Below are 19,966 nucleotides of genomic sequence, written 5' to 3'. Positions count from 1 at the left end.
TTTTATATCTTAAAATTTACAAAAATTCTTTTGAAAATAATCAATTTATCAGACATATTTCATATCTGACTCGTAAAAAGATAACATTCTAATGTTTTAAAAATATTTTTTTAAATTTTAAATATAAATATAATCAATTTATCTCATCTCATGAAAATAAATATATGACATAAAAATGCCACTGTCTAAAATTTTACCATCAAAATAGGCTACTAGACCATTACAGTTAGCTAGTAAGTCTTAAAGACGTTTCCCCACAACGAAAAAGCGAGGGAATTCAATTGCACGAAGAGAGAGGGAGGGAGAGTCAAAGTCCAAGTGTGGTTCAAAAAAATGTATTATACATGATTTTTTTTATTAATTATTTTTATTATTATTTTATAAGATTTCATATGTATATACAAAAAAGGGAATTTTTATTTATTTGAGATAAAAAAAAACAGAGATTTACAGAGATTGGTCTCGTGCGATTCCCTCTCTCATCAATCGATCCCGTGTCTGCTCTCTGGATTTCGCTCCGGATTTTACATTCATCAGCGTCTCTCCCTCTCTCTTGGTTTCTGTTCTTGGATTGATATTGGACTTGGCCCTCGATCCCAGCGGCTCAGCTCTGCAGTTTGACTCGCGAGCCTTCAGATTCAAAACCCTAGCTTCACCTCAGTTTTTCCAATCACTCTTCACATTTTGTACGTGTGTTTGAATCTCGAGGTTTGGGCAATTTGGTTACAATCGTTGGTATTCTTTTTTTTTTTTATGTGTTGGAAAAACCCTACATATTTTTGGCTCCAATTTTGGAAGGTTTGTTTTTTCCATTTGGATTCTTTGGTCTCGTTCTTGGATTGATTTTTTTTGTTTTGTTTTTTTCCGTAGGTTTGTGGCGTATTCGAGGGATTTGTTCCGAGGAAACCATACTATGAGCATAGATAGCCCGGGCGAAGAGGAGAAGTAGCGTGTGGTTGCCGCGGGTTTATTGAAGAAGAGATTGCCTTGTGGCGTTCCATGGGCGATGGCGGCGTTGCATGCGTGGCTTCACAGCATGTTATGGATAAATTTACGATTTGCGGTAGCAAGACTAACGGCAAGCCAAAGCCCAATCCCACTTCTAAGTCTTCAGTCAAGTTGGCGAAAGTGAAACAAAAAATGAAGCCAAAAAAGGACAAAGGAGGTGAATTGAGTGTGAAAAATATTGGCAGTTCAAGCAAGGAAGGTCCTGAGAAGAATTGCATTGGCGAGGTTAGTGACGACTTTAATAAAGAAGAAGTGGAGGAAGGTGAATTGGGCACTTTGCCCATTGAGAAAGATGAGTTTTTTCCTGAAAAACTCGGCAGGAGGTATGATATTAGGAGTGAGATTGAGAAAGGTCAATCTGTTGCTGGTAGATGGCGAAAGAACAATGGTGAACTGGAGAGGAATGAATGGAGATCATCTAAAGACGAATTGGAGAAAGGGGAGTTTGTTCCTGATAGATGGTGCAGAGCTGATGGTGGGAACAGGGGTGACGAATATGGCTACTCAAACGCTCGAAGATATGATATCACGAAGGAAAAAGGATGGAAATTTGACCGAGACTGGATATCACCGTCTGCAAAGGAAAGGGGATGGAAGTTTGATCGTGACAATGAGTGGAATCCTTCTGTTAGAGATAAAAGTTGGAAAGCTGATCGTGAGTGGTCACCACCTTCTAGAGAGAAGGGTTGGAAGGGTGATCACGAGCGCGAGTGGACGCCGCCTTCCTCGGGTAAGTACTCCAGTGAGAAAGAATTCAGCCGAAGTGGTGGTAGTGCTCAGCATTCGAGGAAGTTTTCTTCCAAAATGGAAACAGAGAAAACTCCGAAGTTCCTCTCCAAAATAGTTGGAGAGGAAGTTTCATCGAAAAACGATCATTTCCATGGTAAAAATAATGCCAAGAACTACCCCCTAAGTAACCGCTCAAAAAGACATGTAATTGATTCAGATATGAATGACAGAAAACACCATGTTGACTATGATGACTACTCCAGTTCAAAAACCCGGAAGCTTTCTGATGATGGCATCCGCTCTGCTATGTTGGGAGACCACTACTCAGGCAGGTTTGTCGACAGGCCTTACAAAAATTCTACATCTTCTTCACGAAGCATCCCCTCCGAAAGGTACTCTTCCAGGCATTTGGAGTCATCTAGAAAAGTTAAGGATAGGCAAAATAGCAGTCCACATCATTCTGAGCGTTCCCCACACGATTGGGCCCGCCACCATGATCACCGTGGTCGCAGCCCAGTTCGCTGTGGGAGGTCCCCTTATGAAAGGAATCATCAGTGTGCTCGAAGTAGGTCTCCAAACGATCAGGGCAGTCACAATGATGGCAGATATCGAAGTCCTAGCTGTGTGGACAGGTCTCCTCATGACCAAGGTCACAACCGGGATGGAAGGGATCTAACTCCAACTTTGTCGGACCGGTCACCATTTGGTCGCGGTAGGTACAGTAACCAGCGGGAAGCTAATCGAAAAGTGGTACTCAATGAGAAACGATCAAGTCAATTTGGTAGCAAAGGGCAAGAAGTTAGCAAGGGCCAAGAACGAAAGAAGTGTTCTAGTAAAACAGAATCCCAAAAATTAGCAAAAGAGTCATTTGACAAAGGAAATGCTAGTGATGAGAATGGCTTTATTGATAAAATGGATGGTCATCCACGTCTTTCTCAAAGTCCTCCGTTTAAAAGCATAGAATCATCTCAGGAAAATAGAGTTATGGAGGAGCCAGCATCCATGGAAGAAGACATGGACATTTGCAACTACTCCTCCACATGCCCCTGTAGTGGCTAATGCTGTTGCAGGAAATTGGTACTATTGGGATCTCTTTGGTGTGGAACATGGGCCTTCGAAATTATCCGATCTAAAGACACTTGTCGAGGATGGTTATCTTGTATCAGATCATTTTATCAAGCATTTGGACGGTGATAGGTGGACAAGCATCGAAAATGCAGCGTCTCCATTGGTTTCTAAAAATTTGTCTTCAGTGATTCCGGATACAGTCACTCAACTTGTGAATCCTCCTGAGGCTCCCGGTAATCTCTTGACAGATAACAGAAATTTGGCATCTGAATACCTGCTTGATGAGGAAGACATATCGCCTGCATCCCACCATGCAGAAGATCTTTATGTAGATGAAAGAGTTGGTGCACTCTTAGAGGGTGTCATGTTAATTCCTGGAAAGGAGCTGGAGATAATTGGCGGTATGCAGATAATGATGTAGCTTTTATTTTCTTATTTCCTTAAGTCTGTCTAAACATTTTTGAATGTACTTTTGTCACATGACAGGTGGTAATACATGGTATGAAGTTGCCTATACTTTCAACTAATTTCCCTGGCTAATCTATTTTTAGATGTACACGAATCAAGGGAAAAAGAACATATTCTCTTATGACAACTTGAAAATTCTGTTCTTACTACTGAAAATTTATGTTTGCTCTGTCCGATGCGCATTTAAATTAATTAGTTTTTTCTGTCATTAATTGTTGTTATGCAGAAGTGTTGCAAATGAAAGGTGAGCACAGTGAGTGGACGAAGTGGCAGAAATGGGAAGGTACTTTATTTCAATCATTGTTTCATCCTGGGTAAACTTTCTTTCATTAGTGTGCCATTTTTATTTGAGAAGTGACGCGCTTTTGATATTTTTGGAAAGCTCAGTAAGTTATAATTATGAGTGCTCTACTATTTTAATCTAATGCATGAGGTTGGAATCTCGAACCTTCCATCTTAGTCAAAGCTTTGGTGCATTATTCCATTCAAATGCATTAAGTTGCTTTCTGGAACTTGATTATGCAGGCGGCAATGGACAATTAGGATAATTATGTTTCGTTGCTGCATTAATTTCTAACTTTGTGCAGTCACTGTCTTGATTTCTGCGTGACTGGATTTCATTTCCCTGAGATGCTGTGCCTTAAGTTTTCTGTGATTGTTAATTTAATTTTCCTGTGATGCTGATGCTCATTTCATGCAACGTCTGTTATTTGATATATCAGATTATGTTTCGATGACTTATATTTATTGTATTCGTGTATGATTTGTTGTATTTACATAACTGCTTTAAGACACTTGCATTTTGTATTGAGCTGTGCTACAATCTTGTATGATACTTTTTTTTTATACTGTTTTTGGGGTATAACAGGTTTTAATGGACATCAACTGCATAGGGATGAAACTTGTGATGATGGAAGTTTCAATGGTTTCTCTAGTGTTTCTGAAATTTTACCTAAAGACACTGCAGAATCAGAGCCCACCACACTTGCGTTGTTTGATAAGGATATCACTCTTGTTTCTGTCGGCACCGGTGAATGGTTTTCTGGACAATGGTCATGCAAGGGCGGGGATTGGAAGAGGAATGATGAAGCTACTCAAGATAGAACTTGGAAAAGGAAGCTTATCCTCAATGATGGTTATCCATCATGTCAGATGTCCAAATCTGGCTGTGAAGACCCTCGGTGGCAGCATAAGGATGAGTTGTACTGTCCTTCCCAGAGCACCAGGCTTGATCTGCCTCCGTGGGCTTTTACCTCACCAGATGATTTGAATGACCCCAGCAATCCAAACAGATTAGGCCAGACTAAATCTGCCATTGTCAAGGGGGTGAAAGGAACAATGCTTCCAGTGATCAGGATAAATGCGTGTGTGGTGAAGGACCATGGTTCATTTGTGCCTGAACAACGTGTAAAAATTAGAGGAAATGATAGATATTCGTCAAGGCATTCTTCAAGGCCTTATTCAACAACTGTTGATACAAAAAGATTATCAGAAGAAGATGGTCCTGCCTCAAGGAATACTTGTGAACATGATTCAAGGAAGAGCTGTGCAACCTTCATTATACCAAAGGACCGGCTTCGCAAAGTAGATGAGTTACAGTTGCATCTAGGTGAGTGGTACTATCTTGATGGTGCTGGGCATGAACAAGGGCCCCTACAATTTTCAGAGTTGCAAGTATTGGCAGATCAAGGTGTAATCCAGAAACATAGCAGTGTTTTTAGAAAACATGATAAAATTTGGGTCCCAGTTACCTTTTTCTCGGGAGCCTCTGAGTCATCTGGGATTACTGAGTGTGCTGCTACTCCTACTGGAGCAATGGGTGATTTGCCTTGTAAAAACTGGAGAGATTCAATTAGATTTCATGATTTGCATCCACAATTTATTGGATATACTCGGGGCAAGCTTCACGAATTGGTGATGAAGTCCTACCGGAGTAGGGAGTTTACTGCTGTTATAAATGAAGTCCTTGATCCTTGGATCAGTGCAAGGCAACCAAAGAAAGAGATGGAAAAACAGATTTATCATTCAGGTAAGAGTCTCTTCTGTAAACCTCACATGCAATATGCTTTTGTTTTTTCTTTCGTTTTAACTTGTTTCTTCTATTTCGGATGAAATATAGGAAAGTACCGAAAAATATTTGTTGTTCACTTGTTTCCCCCCTTCACCATCTCTTGTAGTCTTGGCACTTTTTTTGTGAATTCTGCTGCTCATAGAAGATTTGGAAGTTTAATATAAAAAAATATTGTAGTTGCTGGGTGGGGGATTTTGGGTTTTCTAATTATGAATAGTCTGGGTTTTGGGGGTGGGAAAAAAATCCTTAAGTTGTGCCTCTTGCGATACACTTTATCAACTAATGTTGCAGATCATGGCCGCGCTTGCAAAAGAGCTAGAATTGATGGAATTGAAGAGGAGTATGAAATGGAAGATGATGTTCTTGCTTTTAGGAAGGATGCATGTGTGTTTGATGATTTGTGTGCTGATGCTACTTTTATGAAAGGAGATGAAGCACATTCTGTAGCTGATGGGCAGAGTTGGGCTCTCCTTGATGGTCATATTCTAGCACGAGTGTTTCATTTCCTTAGATCTGATATTAAGTCGCTTATTTATGTTGCCTTGACATGTAAGCACTGGCGATCAGTGGCAAAGTTTTACAAAGATATCTCTAAGCAGGTTGACTTTTGGGCCGTTGCCTCTAATTGCACCGACCCCATGGTCTTGAACATAATGGTAAGCCGGCCTTTGAAAACTCTTTTTTCTAGTCTTATATTGTTAATTTAACTCTTTTTTCTAGTCTTATATTGTTAATTTAATTTTTAATTGTATTTAGTGGACACTTGAGATAATGGATGTTCGAAATTAGTGTTTTCTTGATGCCACGAGTTTTAATAAATTTATTATGCAGAATGATTATAAGAAAGAGAGGATAACTTCCTTACTCCTACGTGGGTGTACTGACATTAGTTCTGGGATGCTGGAGGAACTTCTTCGATCATTCCCTTCTGTGTCAGCTATAGATATTCGAGGTTGCACACAGTTAGAAGACTTGGTTTGCAAGTTTCCTAATATCATTTGGGTCAAGAATCAGGGTCACCTATTGAAGACCAGAAGTCTTAGTCAGTTAACTGACAAGGTTTCGTCAACTCCGTATCATACGGATGATTCTTCTGGACTGAAAGAATATTTAGAAAGTTCGGATAAGAGGGACTCAGCAAATCAGTTATTCAGGCATAACCTGTATAAACGATCCAAACTCTTTGATGCTAGAAAGTCTTCATCTATCCTCTCTAGGGATGCTCAGTTGAGACGTTTGGCTATGAAGAAAGCTGGAAACGGGTATAAGAGGATGGAAGAATTTATTGCAACAAGCCTACGAGATATCATGAAAGATAACACCTTCGAGTTTTTTGGTGCTAAGGTACTGGTGACACCTTGTTGTTTTGTTGTGTATCTACCTGTATCTATCTCTTGGGCAATACCTTATAGATTTTCGAAGCTAATGTGGTGTGTATTTTCCTGATTGATTAGGTTGCCGAGATCGAAGAAAAAATGAAGAATGGGTATTATGCTAATCGTGGCTTGAACTCTATCAAAGATGATATTAGCCGTATGTGTCGGGATGCAATCAAGTAAGTAATTCATGCTATGTTAATCTTTACTTCATTGATTTCTTTCTCGTTTACATTTATAGTGAATGAGCAAGCCAGTTATTAGCTGGAAAAGGATGTTGTAGTTTCCTCCTCTCTAATTTGAGCAAATCTTTTCCTCATCTTTCCTTTGCTTACATGCTCCAGAATCTTTAATAAAGTTCGCGATCTCATGTTTTCTGTAGCTTGCATCACATTATGTTAGGGGGCTGTTTGATTGCTAATTATCATCCCACTTTCTGGATTTATGTAATTTTGAATATTTTGTGATCTCAGAAATAAGAACCATGTTGATGCTAGAGACGTGAATCGCGTTGTTACATTATTCATTCAACTAGTCACAACTTTGGAAAAAGGTTCGAAGTCAGCTTTTGACCGTGAGCAGATTATGAAGTCATGGAAATATGATTCACATACTGGCCTTTCATCTGCTTCCTTAAAGTATAAGAAGAATCTGAATAAACTTTCGGAAAGGAAATACCTGAATAAGATCAATGGGAATGCATTTGTAAATGGAGTTTCTGATTCGGGAGATTATGCATCTGACCGAGAACTCCGAAAGAGATTATCTAAACTGAACAAAAAATCTTTGGATTCGGGTAGTGAAACATCTGACGACTCTGATAAGTCTTCAGATGGGTTTATGACAGACAGTGACAGTACGGCGTCAGACACAGAAAGTGACTTGGAGTTTCAGTCAGAAGGTGCAATTGGGGAGTCAAGGGGGGAGGCATATGTTAATGCTGATGATGGATTTGATTCTTTGGCTGAAGACCGTGAATGGGGTGCTCGCATGACTAAAGCAAGCCTTGTTCCCCCTGTCACCAGAAAGTATGAAGTCACTGATCATTACGTGGTTGTAGCAGATGAGGAAGAAGTGCGAAGAAAAATGCAAGTTTCTTTACCCGAGGATTATGCTGATAAGCTAAATGCACAAAGAAATGGTACTGAGGATTCAGACATGGAAATTCCCGAAGTGAAGGAATACAAACCCCGAAAATCCCTGGGAGATGAGGTGATAGAACAAGAAGTTTATGGCATAGATCCTTACACTCATAATCTTCTTCTCGATTCCATGCCAGAGGAATCAGATTGGTCTCTTCTTGATAAGCACTTATTCATTGAGGACGTGCTCCTTGTTGTTCTCAATAAGCAAGTCAGAAGCTTCACTGGTGCTGGAAACACTCCTATGGTTTATTCTTTGAAACCTGTGTTTGAAGAGATATTAGATACTGCAGAGGAAAACCATGACAGGAGAACCGTGCGACTCTCTCAGCTTATCCTGAAATCTATTGACAGTCGACCTGAAGATCATTATGTTGCTTATAGAAAGGTAAGGCATTTGTATCATAGCTCCTTTCATAAATGCTTTGGCAATTTCTGTTTTCGAAAAACTTGTGCTTGTCCTCATTATAGAAGTTTACACCTTCCGACTTTCTAATCAGGGGCTTGGTGTTGTGTGCAACAAAGAAGGTGGTTTTTGTGAAGATGATTTTGTCGTCGAATTTCTTGGAGAGGTAATGGCATGGCTTTTTCTAGACCTAAAATTTGATTATATTCTTAAGTTCATGCATTAGATTCTAATCTTTTCAGTAATGTCTCTATGAATCAATTAAATTGGTTTACTACTATGGGAATGATAGATGTATGGTTTGAGAAAAAAATTTTAATAGTTAGCGTGCAATTAGTTTTCTAGTCCAGGCTTCCATCGATTTCTCATTCAATTTGCATTCAACAGTAGTTCTTTCCCTGTTTTTATTTGTCATAAATTGGAACATGGTTGGTTTTTTTTTTTTTTTGGGTGGCTTTGGGGGGAGGGCTGGGGGTGCTTAAAGTGTAATCTTGAAAGAGGAATAACAGTAAGAATTGATTGTGTTTAGTTTTTACCTTCAAAACTTCCTTTTCTGTCCCAAAATTGAGTATGGATTGGGTTTAGTTTTTGCCTTTCTAGACTTCTGTACTCTAAGTTCCTGTTCTGTGGATGTATGTTCTCTAGGAATGAGCAAAATATATATAAAATGAAAAGGAATGAGCAAAATATCATCACTATATGGTATAGTTATTCGTGCATTTTGGTATTGTATTACCTGTGTTGTAGTTTTATTGCTGTCCTAGATACATATTTAAAATGCAACATAGTAATTGTGTTAATGATGATTCCAGAATTTACGTGCTTGTTCTGCCAATATGGCATTTTAATTTTCTATTTCCTAAGAAATTGAGAACATATTTCATCACGTAATATGGAATTTAATGTAGCAGCAAAAGAACATGATAAACTGGGAAAGTAGGATCCTGACATGGGACCCCATTTGATAGTCTGTACTTCTCTGTAAGTTATGAGAGTAGTACAATGATCAATAACAGTATGGATTCACTCAGAACATATAGAAACTTGTTAAGCTGCAGACAAATATTCGAGAATGTGGCACGTAATTTCCCGAGGAGGCGTTATCGTTTTGTTCAGTACTTTTTAATTCTGTCTTTTCTTGGGGGATGGGGTAGGTAAAAGAGGAGGAAGGCTGGAAGTAGCCTTGTGCGATATAGTTCCTTTCCATACGTCCATTTGGGTTCTTTCTCAATGTGGGCTTTTTATAGTTAACTTGCATAGTTCATCAACAACATTCCTTTTCACTTCTGAATGATCATATTAGCTGCTCTTAAGTGGTATGCACTGTTTTCTGCCTTCCAATAATGTGAATGCTCTCCATTCCTGAAAAAGATGCACAAATTTTGTATCAAATGGCACACAGGTGATCATTTACTTGTGAAATGAGCTTTAAAGTATGAAACCCGTGCAAATGCTTTTAATAATCGGAAGTGTCAAATGATCCTTACTATCTGAGGTGGCCATCTACCACTATGCTGCTGACAGCGTCACAGCAATCTAATTTGGCTGAACCCCTTTCTTCTGACACTCAGGTTTATCCTGCTTGGAAATGGTATGAGAAACAAGATGGTATCCGCTCCTTACAAAAGAACAATAAAGATCCAGCACCAGAGTTCTACAACATATATCTTGAGAGGCCAAAGGTATCCTACTTTTGACTGCTTATTTGAAATCACTTCTCTCAAAATTTATGGATTGTTCACTACTTTCACTGATTCCGCAACAGCACGTGCGAAAGGCTTGACACTCTGTTGACTATTGTCACGAAAAATACTTAGCTATGCTATGATTTTAATAATCACATGGAAAGTTTCAGGACTAATTTGGTGATTTTGAAAGAAACACAGGCTTTCAGCTTGTGATTGTTGAGGTGTGAGATGTAGTTTTTGCCACATAATTACTTCTTGTCTGTTAGCGGATGTATGAATTGAAGGCAAAAATCTGTGTCAAACTAAAGGCTGAGGCCGTTGGGCCTGGAGGACTACTTAACATAATTTAGAAAGGACTGAAAGAATACGAAATTTAGGACTTCTTAAATCTTCATGCATCACCCTGCAGGAATAGTTGCATCCCACATATTGCTGGAAACTTTTGTTTGTTAATTTTTGTTGAAGTCTTGAACATCACATGTGTATCTAGTTATCAACAGAATATGGTCAATATAGAAACATATGATTCCCACTCAATTTCTATTTAGAACGTTTATATCTTGTAGAAGACAAGTTACAAATAATTAGAAAATAGAAAGAAAAGAAAAAGACAATTCAAGAAAGAAGAGGACTGATGCTGAGTTGTATGGGCTAACTTTACTAACTTGGCTGAAGTACTGAGAACTGGCTCATTTAAAAATTTCAATTGATTTTAGAAAATTGAAAACCAATTTTATAGGCTTTGAAACGATGTTCCTACCTTCCAAATCAGTTTGATTGGAAGTGTAAACATTTGAGTCTTAACAGGCTGTTTACCAGTGCCCGTCTTTTTCTTACATGATGCATCATGTGTGTTAATTTAAATATTGAAATGCAGGGTGATGCTGATGGTTATGATTTAGTAGTTGTTGATGCAATGCACAAGGCAAACTATGCAAGTCGGATTTGTCATTCGTGTAAACCCAATTGTCAAGCGAAGTTAGTACCTTTTCAAATATTTATTGAAGTGCTCCACTCTACTCAATTTTCTTATTCTGACTCCTATTTAAAGTTTGGTGTTTCTATTTTCGTGTTACCGGAAAGCTGTCCATCTAAGTATGAACTATCAAATTTGATTGGGTAATTTTTGTATATCTGTATGCCTCAAATTAGCTTTTATAGTTGAACATATTTTGTTTCGTAGAGAGAATGATAGAGTCAGGATGCATACAAGATATCATTAACAACATTATGTATCTTGGTTCAACACAGCTAATGCCCTAACATTTCATTATGCTGCCTCTTTTTACGAATTTTGTCAATTTTTTTGTTTTAAGAGTTTTCAAGAACAATTGTAAGGTTTCTTGATTTTGACTTGTACTTGTTTTCGTCCACTTAAATGCTTGATAATTTTACTTCTCGAAATGATTTTTGTCATCCTGGGGAATAAATATTAAAAGGAAGTCGGAGCTGTGGGAATTTTGGGGGTGGGTTTAGTATGCATTTGTATCTTCTCTGATCGTATTCATTGCTTTTTTTAGATGGATGGAAACCATAACATGGAAAAAAACAGGAGTAAATTAATTTATTTCTTGCATTAAATGGACAGGGTCACTGCTGTTGATGGTCAATACCAGATTGGAATATATTCTGTTAGACCAATTGCTTATGGTGAAGAGATAACCTTCGATTACAATTCTGTTACGGAGGTCAGTGCCGTATGAATCCTAATCAATTATGAAATATGGTCGTATTGTTTGTAATTATTGATTTACTGCAGAGTAAGGAAGAGTATGAAGTCTCTGTCTGTTTGTGTGGTAACCAAGTTTGTCGTGGAAGTTTTCTAAATTTAACAGGAGAAGGAGCTTTCCAGAAGGTACATCATTTCAATGGGTTTTTATCGAACTGAATATGAGCTGTATTTGACTACCTGTGTCATGTCTCAAGACCTTTTGAAGGATAATTGCATAACCGTCAATTTGTATACATGAGTGAATCTTTTTTTTCCTCTTGGTCGAAGTTTTTTAATTCGTAATCGTAAACTTAGATTCAATTGTTTGGCTCAGGTACTAAAAGAATGCCATGGGCTACTCGATAGACACCGCTTGATGTTAGAAGCTTGTGAACTTAATTCAGTATCTGAAGAAGACTATATTGACTTGGGTAAAGCTGGATTAGGAAGTTGTCTGCTTGGTGGGTTGCCTGATTGGTTGATTGCATACTCGGCTCGTCTTGTATGCCTTTCTTCCCTATGTGGCTTTGGGTTTTGAAAATAAGTTAAATACTTATGTTTTATTGATTTTTTATATTTAGGTAAGGTTTATTAACTTCGAGAGGACGAAACTTCCTCACGAGATTCTTAGACATAATATAGAGGAAAAAAAGAAATACTTTGCTGATATACGGATGGAGGTTGAGAAAAGCGATGCTGAAATTCAGGTATGCATTCTCTCTGTTTGGTGGTTATAGGTTGGAGCTGTGGATAGAGATTTTCACTTTTCTATTAACTGGTGCAGGCAGAGGGTGTGTACAATCAGAGGCTTCAGAATTTGGCTCTTACTATTGATAAGGTAGTCTATTTCATCTTTTGCCAACATATTTCTTCGTTTCTCAAATCTCAATCCTCTCCTCTCGAAAACCATTAAATGTTTAATTACCTGAAATTCAATAAAGAATGTGAAAGTTGGAGGAATGAACAGAATAAAAATTACTAGTTTATCGACCATACCTGCAGGTGAGATATGTCATGAGGTGTGTTTTTGGTGACCCAAAGAAGGCCCCGCCACCCCTGGAGAGGCTTAACCCTGAATCAGCTGTTTCTTATATCTGGAAAGGTGAGGGTTCATTTGTGGAGGAACTTATCCAGGGCATGGCTCCTCATTTGGATGATGTTTTATTGAGAGACATCAAGGCCAAAATTCGGGCCCACGATCCTTCTGGTTCTGACGACATCAGAATGGAGCTTAAAGAGTCTTTATTATGGTAATCTGCTACCCGGGCTGAAACATTTGAATGTTAAATACGTGCTCTTAATTAATTATCTATCTTATTTAGGTTGAGGGATGAAGTTCGGAGCCTTCCCTGTAGTTATAAAAGTCGGCATGATGCTGCTGCTGACTTGATCCACTTATATGCTCACACGAAATCACTTTTCATTGTAAAAGTGAGTATATTTAATTATTATAATGCCGAGCTTGAAATATCAAGTTACTGTCGCTCTTGAGACTTTTTGTACCTTCTTTTTATTCATTTGTCGACTTTTTTCAGGAATACAAGACTGTAACTTCTCCACCTGTTTACATTACTCCACTCGACCTTGGTCCCAAGTATGCAGATAAGTTGGGGTCAGGCATCCATGAATATTGCAAGACATACAGTGAAACATATTGTTTAGGACAATTGTTATTTTGGTACAACCAAGATGCTGAACCTGATGCTCTACTAGCAAAATCTAGTAGGGGCTGTTTGTCTTTGCCTGATGTGGGTTCCTTCTACGCCAAACTTCAGAAGCCATCACGCCAGCGAGTTTATGGTCCAAAGACAATGAAATTTATGCTTGCTCGGATGGTGAGTTTTTCTTGTTGAAGTTTTTTTTCGATGCGGGAGAATTTTAGGAGCATCATTTTATCATATAAATATAAGAACAAAATGGGACAAACCAATAGCAATATTTTCATTGTTAGATTCTGGTTCGACGCATGTTAACGACTTCGGGGAGTGACCTATTTAGCATCCGACTGATATCTTGACTTGCATTGGCAGGAGAAGCAGCCACAGAGACCCTGGCCTAAGGACAGAATATGGTCATTCAACACCCCTGCAAAAGTTTTTGGCAGCCCTATGTTGGATGCTGTTTTACACGATGCTCCATTGGACAAAGAGATGTTATATTGGTTAAAGCACAGACCTTCCATCTTCCAGGCCATGTGGGATCGATGAAATTTTGCAGATACATTAGGGAGAAGCCACCGGCTGACATTGACATTGCGTCTGGATAGTCTCCAGGCTCAGTTTAGTTAGGGAGAGACGCTGCCTCGTCTGGGAACTCATTATCAAAAAAACACAGATGCTCCCCGTCTTAGTTAGAGAGAGATGTTGCTCCTGCTGGGAACAGGTCATCAAAGTATAATGGGTTTGTGCTCGTTCATTCTACTGTTGATTCTTATGTACAGTTATATTGTATTTTTCATTATTTCTAGGCCTGTAATTTGTTTTTATTCTTAGCTGTTGCCTGTTGGTGCATTGTTTCATTTCTCCTTTTCAGTTAGTTGATGGAAAGTTGCGAGGCAACTGTTAGAATAATTTGTGCAGCTGTCTTGAAATCATAATCAATTTTACAATTGTATTATTTCCCATCTTTTGGAACAATTGTGTTTAATATGTAGTTCAACGTGTATACATCAATAATTTATGTGTGTGTGTACAAACACATAATTTATCTACACATAGGACACCAGAGATTGAAACAACTTTCGGAAATGAAAGATTTGCATTTATGTTGAAATTTTCTTAAGAAGCGACGTCAAGCTGGATTTAGATAATATTTGTAAATGCCTAAAAAAATAATTGTAAAATAAAGTTCATAGTATCTTTTACAAGACTCTGTGAACGCTACTCGGTATTACCCAAAACACGATATTCAACCAAAAGCGTCTTTATTATATTAATGTATTCTTTGGCTTGATATGTTTATGACCATATATCAAGTGTTAAAAACAATTTTTCATACATTCCGACCCTGACTTTGTGTTAAGTTGTTAATATTTCATCATGTTTCGTGTATTTTTAGAACTATAGTTGCAAGCTGTTAAATGAGCTGTGGTTTGCATGGTTGGACAGAGTTTTTCTTTGTTTTTATGGAAATGTTAATCTCCATCTTGGTTGAGTTCTTACTATCGTAATGATATTGTATGAGATAAATTCGACATCTACTTTTTTTATATGCATATATCTTTTTGCCTTACCTATCTAGGGTGGTCATAAAACATAAGATACAAACTTTTTTATATTACATATATTATTCTACGACAAAATGTCAATTTTAGTCCTACATATATTTGTGCGAGATATTTTAAGTCTTATGAGTGATAAATTAATTATAGTCTGATAACTTTGTTTCTTTGATCAATTTTAATCATTTTCGTCAAAATCATGCAATGAAATAATTAATATCTTTGTAAAAATTATAATTTCGATGTCCAACACATATATATATCTAAAGAAATTTTTTAACTCATTTAATTACAAATGTATAACAGTAAAATTGATCATTTATTTACATTATTTTGGAAAACATATTTTTAGGACTATAATTAATTAAAAAAAACATAGAAAACTAAAAACATCATACACTAATTGTATACATAACTAAAATTGATATTTTTTGATAATCTAATTTGTTAGGAGGTTTTAAGTAAAGCTATTTATTTGTATATTCTTATTTCTTGTTGATAACAACATTTACATTTGTGGGCCTAACCAAACTCACACAGCATAGTAAGTAATTACCTTCAATTCCAACACAATCATATGAGGAATCCACTCACATGGCCACCGGAAGCAGAGCGGATCTCGATCCTTCGCCTCGCGGAAGAATATTCAACTTCAAGCGGAACCATGGAATCGTCTCTCAAAATCGAAACCGAAACAGAAGAATTCTGAAATTGAAATTTAAACCGTGAGCTTCCAGTTCAATTCCGATTCCTAGAAATAAAGAATCGGAAATAAATTTTAGTGCTAATCCAGTTTGTACCTTTTTTCAAATGTTTTATCCAAAATTACCATTTCCAGCTGCGCCTTTATTCACCGACAATTTTGTCAGGGCACGTCCCAAAGTCCTGTCCGTCAGATTAGACCTCTGTCCATCCTCATCAAACGGACATTATTCATCCAAAAATATCCGACGTCGTTTTCCCTTCACCTGCACGAAAAACGGCAGCTGTACCACAGACAGAACTAACAGAACGCCCAATTAAACACGACCACGTGTCTGCTTTTAACTCCCGCAAGGTCGCCACGTGTCCCAAATTAAACAATAAATAAATGAATATTTGAGATTTTTTCATAATCTGTCGCATGCCTTATTGGCCGCCAATGGAGAGAGAATCTGAATTTCAAATACCCCGGCCGGACCACACGGAGGAGCACTCAGTTGGAGAGGCTTACATCAATGGCGTCTACGAAGGTCTGAGTTTCCATACCTTGCTCACTTACGATCCCTATGGTTCATCCGCTCCAACCCCGGTGACGTATGGTGTCTTCGATGTTCCCGCCCAAACTCAGAATATCCTCGTGATGCCGAAAAGCGAACCACAGCCTGAGATATCGACCTTCTATGGAGCCTTTTCAACGGAGGCTCCGCCGTACAACTTCTTCTCAGATGTGGCGTCGTCTTCTCACCACCACTTACCGGGATTCCTCTCTCTCGAGCAGCCTAGAAACACCGCGGTCGACTCTCTGTCTCGAGTCGAAGATCGGCGTAGTCGGAAGCAGCAGAAACTAAGCGACAAGACGCGGCGTTTACAGAAACTTTTGCCGTGGGATAAGAAAATGGACATGGCGACCGTACTCGAGGAAGCGTGCAAGTACATCAAGTTCCTCCAGGCGCAGGTTAGTATCCTCCAGGCCATGCCTAATACCGAAAGCGGAAGCCATGGGACAGCAATATCCAGCCTGATCCACGGCGTTGTTGGGGATCAGTTGGGGAGGTTGAATCGGCAGCAGCTGTTACAGGTTCTTCTTCACTCACCCATTGCTCAGACAATGCTCTACTCAAACGGCTGTTGCGTTTACTCACTGGAACAGCTTCTTTTGGTTAAGAACAATGCCGAGAGGAAAGCACAGTTTAACCAATTGCTCTTTGATTCAAACACCAATGCATGGGGCCCCGATTATTACAGATTTTAAACTCTTATCTTTTATTAGCTTGCTTCATCCGCCTGCAGATCGTCTTGTTAATTTTTTCTAGGTTTTTCAAACTGTGATTAGTGTGTGTTAGGGTTTTGAACCGAAACTCCACTGTTGCAGGTGATATTTTGTTGGTTAATGGAGTCCGATACGAGTTTTAGTTGCACAATTTCGTAATTAATGTCGAAATTTCATGTGCAAAACAAGGGAATTAGTAGTTTTAGTTTCAAACTTTTGAGTTCTAGTTGGTCTCCAATAAGTAATAAGGGTATATATACATGAGATCTGTCCGTACCTATAATTGAGAAGCAATATTTTTAAAATAATAAAATAATATATATTTTTTATAGATAAGACATAATCGAAGATGATCTGATAATTTTTTTGAATAATTCGATATCCTTTTTGTTGTTTCATTTTCAGTTAGCTGTTGATATATATAAAATTTTAGTGCTACTAAAAAAATTAATTTCGCCAGTGGGGACATCTCCGGATATTATAGCATATTTTATTAGGGTTGATAGGTCATATTTTAGTGCAAATTTTAAGCTCATTTAATTCAAATATCATATCAAAAAGAATAATTTTTTTATTTTACATATATTAATTATTATATTTTATTTAATATATTTTTAATTATGAATAATGTTTATATTATATAATCAATATTATATTATTAATAAATTTAAATAATATTTATAGTTTTTAATATAACTATTTGTAACAAAAAAAATTAAAAATAAAAAAAGCAAATTTATAATAAAAAACAAAATAAAAATAAAAATGAAAACTTCTTCACCAAATTTGGCGCAGATTAAGGAGGCTGTGCTATTTTAGGAACACAAAATGCTGCTGCACCAAAATGGTGTTTGCGCTTATCGATTATGTCCTTTTTCTGTACATGTTTGATAGAAAAGCAAAGGGGATAATTATCAATTAATTACCCGTTGATCTAGAGAGTTCATGACTTGTATGGGCTTCAGCCACTAATTGGGCTGTAGAACTGTACGATAAATTACACGACTTTAAAATTGCAAGGCTGATTTTAACCATCCGATCTTTGCATCCGAACAAATTTCAAGGAAACATTAAACAAACCTCGTAAATGTTTTCACTACCTTGTACATTGATTGATCAAAATCTACTGATTATTTTAATTTTAGGACCATTTTCACGATCTTGAGATTGTTGGTCGGGATCCAACATTGGATAAGTAATTTCTCAAAAGTCAAAATTCATGGCAGCTGTAGGCCTTATAAGTTCGGAATGCACTGTAAAGCATAATTTCATGGTTTCCTGATTGTGGTAGTAATTTACTTTATGCTGCGTTATTCAAAGAAAATAAATTCCTATGCACATGCAACCAATACTTTTTCCTTTGAATTTGCTCGATACAAACTAATCTTCTGCAATACTTGGTTATGGAACCAGAATTTTTGCGAAAGTAGAGGGCAATAATATAATCCGAAATTTTTATAATAGAAGATTTATAATTGTTAAGTTTAGTAAAATTTTGGAACGAGGTTTAAGAGTACAGATGCTAGAGAGAACCCACACTACCATATACTCCTTAGTTGGTTTATACTTTATACCCTACTTTCCTTGTTCAAAGGTGAAAAGGCATCAAAATTGAAAACAAGATCAAAGTAGACACAAAAGTAAAATAAAGTCACACCTCGTTGACAAAAGTGCCTTTCTCCGTCATAACTCAAATCTTGATCGCACCATTCCATGTATTTATGCTTCGCATTTCCTTGTAAGAGCCGAATTTGATAAAAACTCGTTGGACGCACACACACACACACACACACATACATACCTACTCGCATTAGCTCGACCCTTCTTACATCCTTGAAAATGAGTAAACTGGTTGGCATCTTTGCATGTTTCTTGATTGTGGCATTGGATGTCACTGCTGGAATTCTTGGAATCAAAGCCGAAGCTGCTCAAAACCAGGTGAATTTTCCCTTCATTTACTTACAAAATTCAGGATAGACTAAAAACTTTAGTTAAAAGTGACCACTCGATACATTGTTGTTATAGAAGTCTTTTACATAAAAACAGCTCAAGAAATTTCAAAACTTTTATTCAATGCTCGACTATCCAGCAGATTTTCCCTCATAAGATATAGATCCCCATCATCATCATCGTCATCATCATTTTGGTTTGGTTGTGCATTTTGTTTCTTGATTTGAGTAGGAAAAACATTTGAGGCTGTGGATATTTGAGTGTAAAGAGCCAAGTCATGATGCGTACATTCTTGGATTATGTGCCGCATCCCTTCTAGGAATAGCTCATGTTCTTGCAAATTTGCTGGGAGGCTGTAATGTCTGCACTCAAGAAGAGTTTCAAAAGGCATCTCCAAGCAAGCAGTTGTCTGTCGTCTGCCTGATTTTTACATGGTATGGACTTCCCAGTGCCAAAACTTTACCTAATGACCAAAAGTTCCACCCCCGTTGTATATATATATATATATATAAAAGATACATGGATAAAGCTGTCTAAAAATACAAGATTTGGGATGATACAGATTTGAATTTTTAATTTTTTTTAAAAAAATAACAGTTATTCCTGATCATTAGTCTATGTCAAGATTAATCAAGACTAAAGAATAGCGAGTTCTTCTCCAATTAAGGCCTTAGATTGTTCAAAATTATGGTATGATTAATCAGTGTAATTTAAATTTCTAGGATCATCCTGGCAGTTGGATTGTCAATGCTGGTTATCGGAATAATCTCGAACAACAAATCAAGAAGATCATGTGGTTTCACTCACCTCCATTTCTTGTCAATTGGAGGGATATTGTGTATGGTACATGCCCTGTTCTCTGTTGCATATTATGTTACTTCCACTTCTACCCTCCCTACATAGCCCAGGATTTATGTACCGTTTGAAACCAAGGCTGGTGCTATAAGACAGGAAACTTTTTGGTTTAGTGTTTGGATTATCATTTGTGTTCTCGAGCTCCTCGAGCCGATGCACAGAGCGCCTTTTAAGTGATTGTTATTTATCAATTTAATGCTACATTGGTCGCTAGTGTGGTTGGTTGAAGGAGAAATGTAGGCACTTTTGAGTTGCGCTAATTTTATACCGATATATTTGAATTTGATCAAATATACATATAT

General features: G+C 37.5%; 3 protein-coding genes across 3 annotated transcripts; all 3 read left to right on the top strand.

The window, feature by feature from the left end:
* The first annotated feature begins 416 nt into the window (after nucleotides 1–416).
* On the top strand, nucleotides 417–14,280 carry LOC140836551 (histone-lysine N-methyltransferase ATXR3-like). Its single transcript, XM_073202151.1, is given in 21 exon segments — nucleotides 417–708; nucleotides 871–2,766; nucleotides 2,768–3,206; nucleotides 3,500–3,556; nucleotides 4,142–5,302; nucleotides 5,636–6,000; nucleotides 6,176–6,688; nucleotides 6,799–6,899; nucleotides 7,194–8,250; nucleotides 8,363–8,434; nucleotides 9,840–9,950; nucleotides 10,834–10,934; nucleotides 11,545–11,644; nucleotides 11,716–11,811; nucleotides 12,002–12,169; nucleotides 12,249–12,374; nucleotides 12,452–12,505; nucleotides 12,670–12,917; nucleotides 12,990–13,098; nucleotides 13,203–13,502; nucleotides 13,698–14,280. Coding segments are annotated over 20 exon segments (7,122 nt in total). The 5' UTR covers nucleotides 417–708; nucleotides 871–999; the 3' UTR covers nucleotides 13,875–14,280.
* A 1,746-nt stretch (nucleotides 14,281–16,026) lies between these two features.
* On the top strand, nucleotides 16,027–16,947 carry LOC140836552 (transcription factor bHLH52-like). Its single transcript, XM_073202152.1, has one exon. The coding sequence runs from the start codon at nucleotides 16,029–16,031 to the stop codon at nucleotides 16,839–16,841; it is 813 nt and encodes a 270-aa protein (XP_073058253.1). The 5' UTR covers nucleotides 16,027–16,028; the 3' UTR covers nucleotides 16,842–16,947.
* A 1,570-nt stretch (nucleotides 16,948–18,517) lies between these two features.
* On the top strand, nucleotides 18,518–19,748 carry LOC140835974 (protein VASCULATURE COMPLEXITY AND CONNECTIVITY-like). The gene is made up of 3 exons (XM_073201386.1): nucleotides 18,518–18,797; nucleotides 19,041–19,243; nucleotides 19,532–19,748. The coding sequence occupies exons 1-3, from the start codon at nucleotides 18,699–18,701 to the stop codon at nucleotides 19,710–19,712; spliced, it is 483 nt and encodes a 160-aa protein (XP_073057487.1). The 5' UTR covers nucleotides 18,518–18,698; the 3' UTR covers nucleotides 19,713–19,748.
* Nucleotides 19,749–19,966: the final 218 nt, after the last annotated feature.

This window comes from Primulina eburnea, chromosome 7 (genome assembly GCF_022965805.1).
Source record: "Primulina eburnea isolate SZY01 chromosome 7, ASM2296580v1, whole genome shotgun sequence".
Classification (NCBI taxonomy): domain Eukaryota; kingdom Viridiplantae; phylum Streptophyta; class Magnoliopsida; order Lamiales; family Gesneriaceae; genus Primulina; species Primulina eburnea.
The sequence above is the reverse complement of the archived record's forward strand: the minus strand, read 5'-3'. Positions and strand labels throughout refer to the sequence as shown.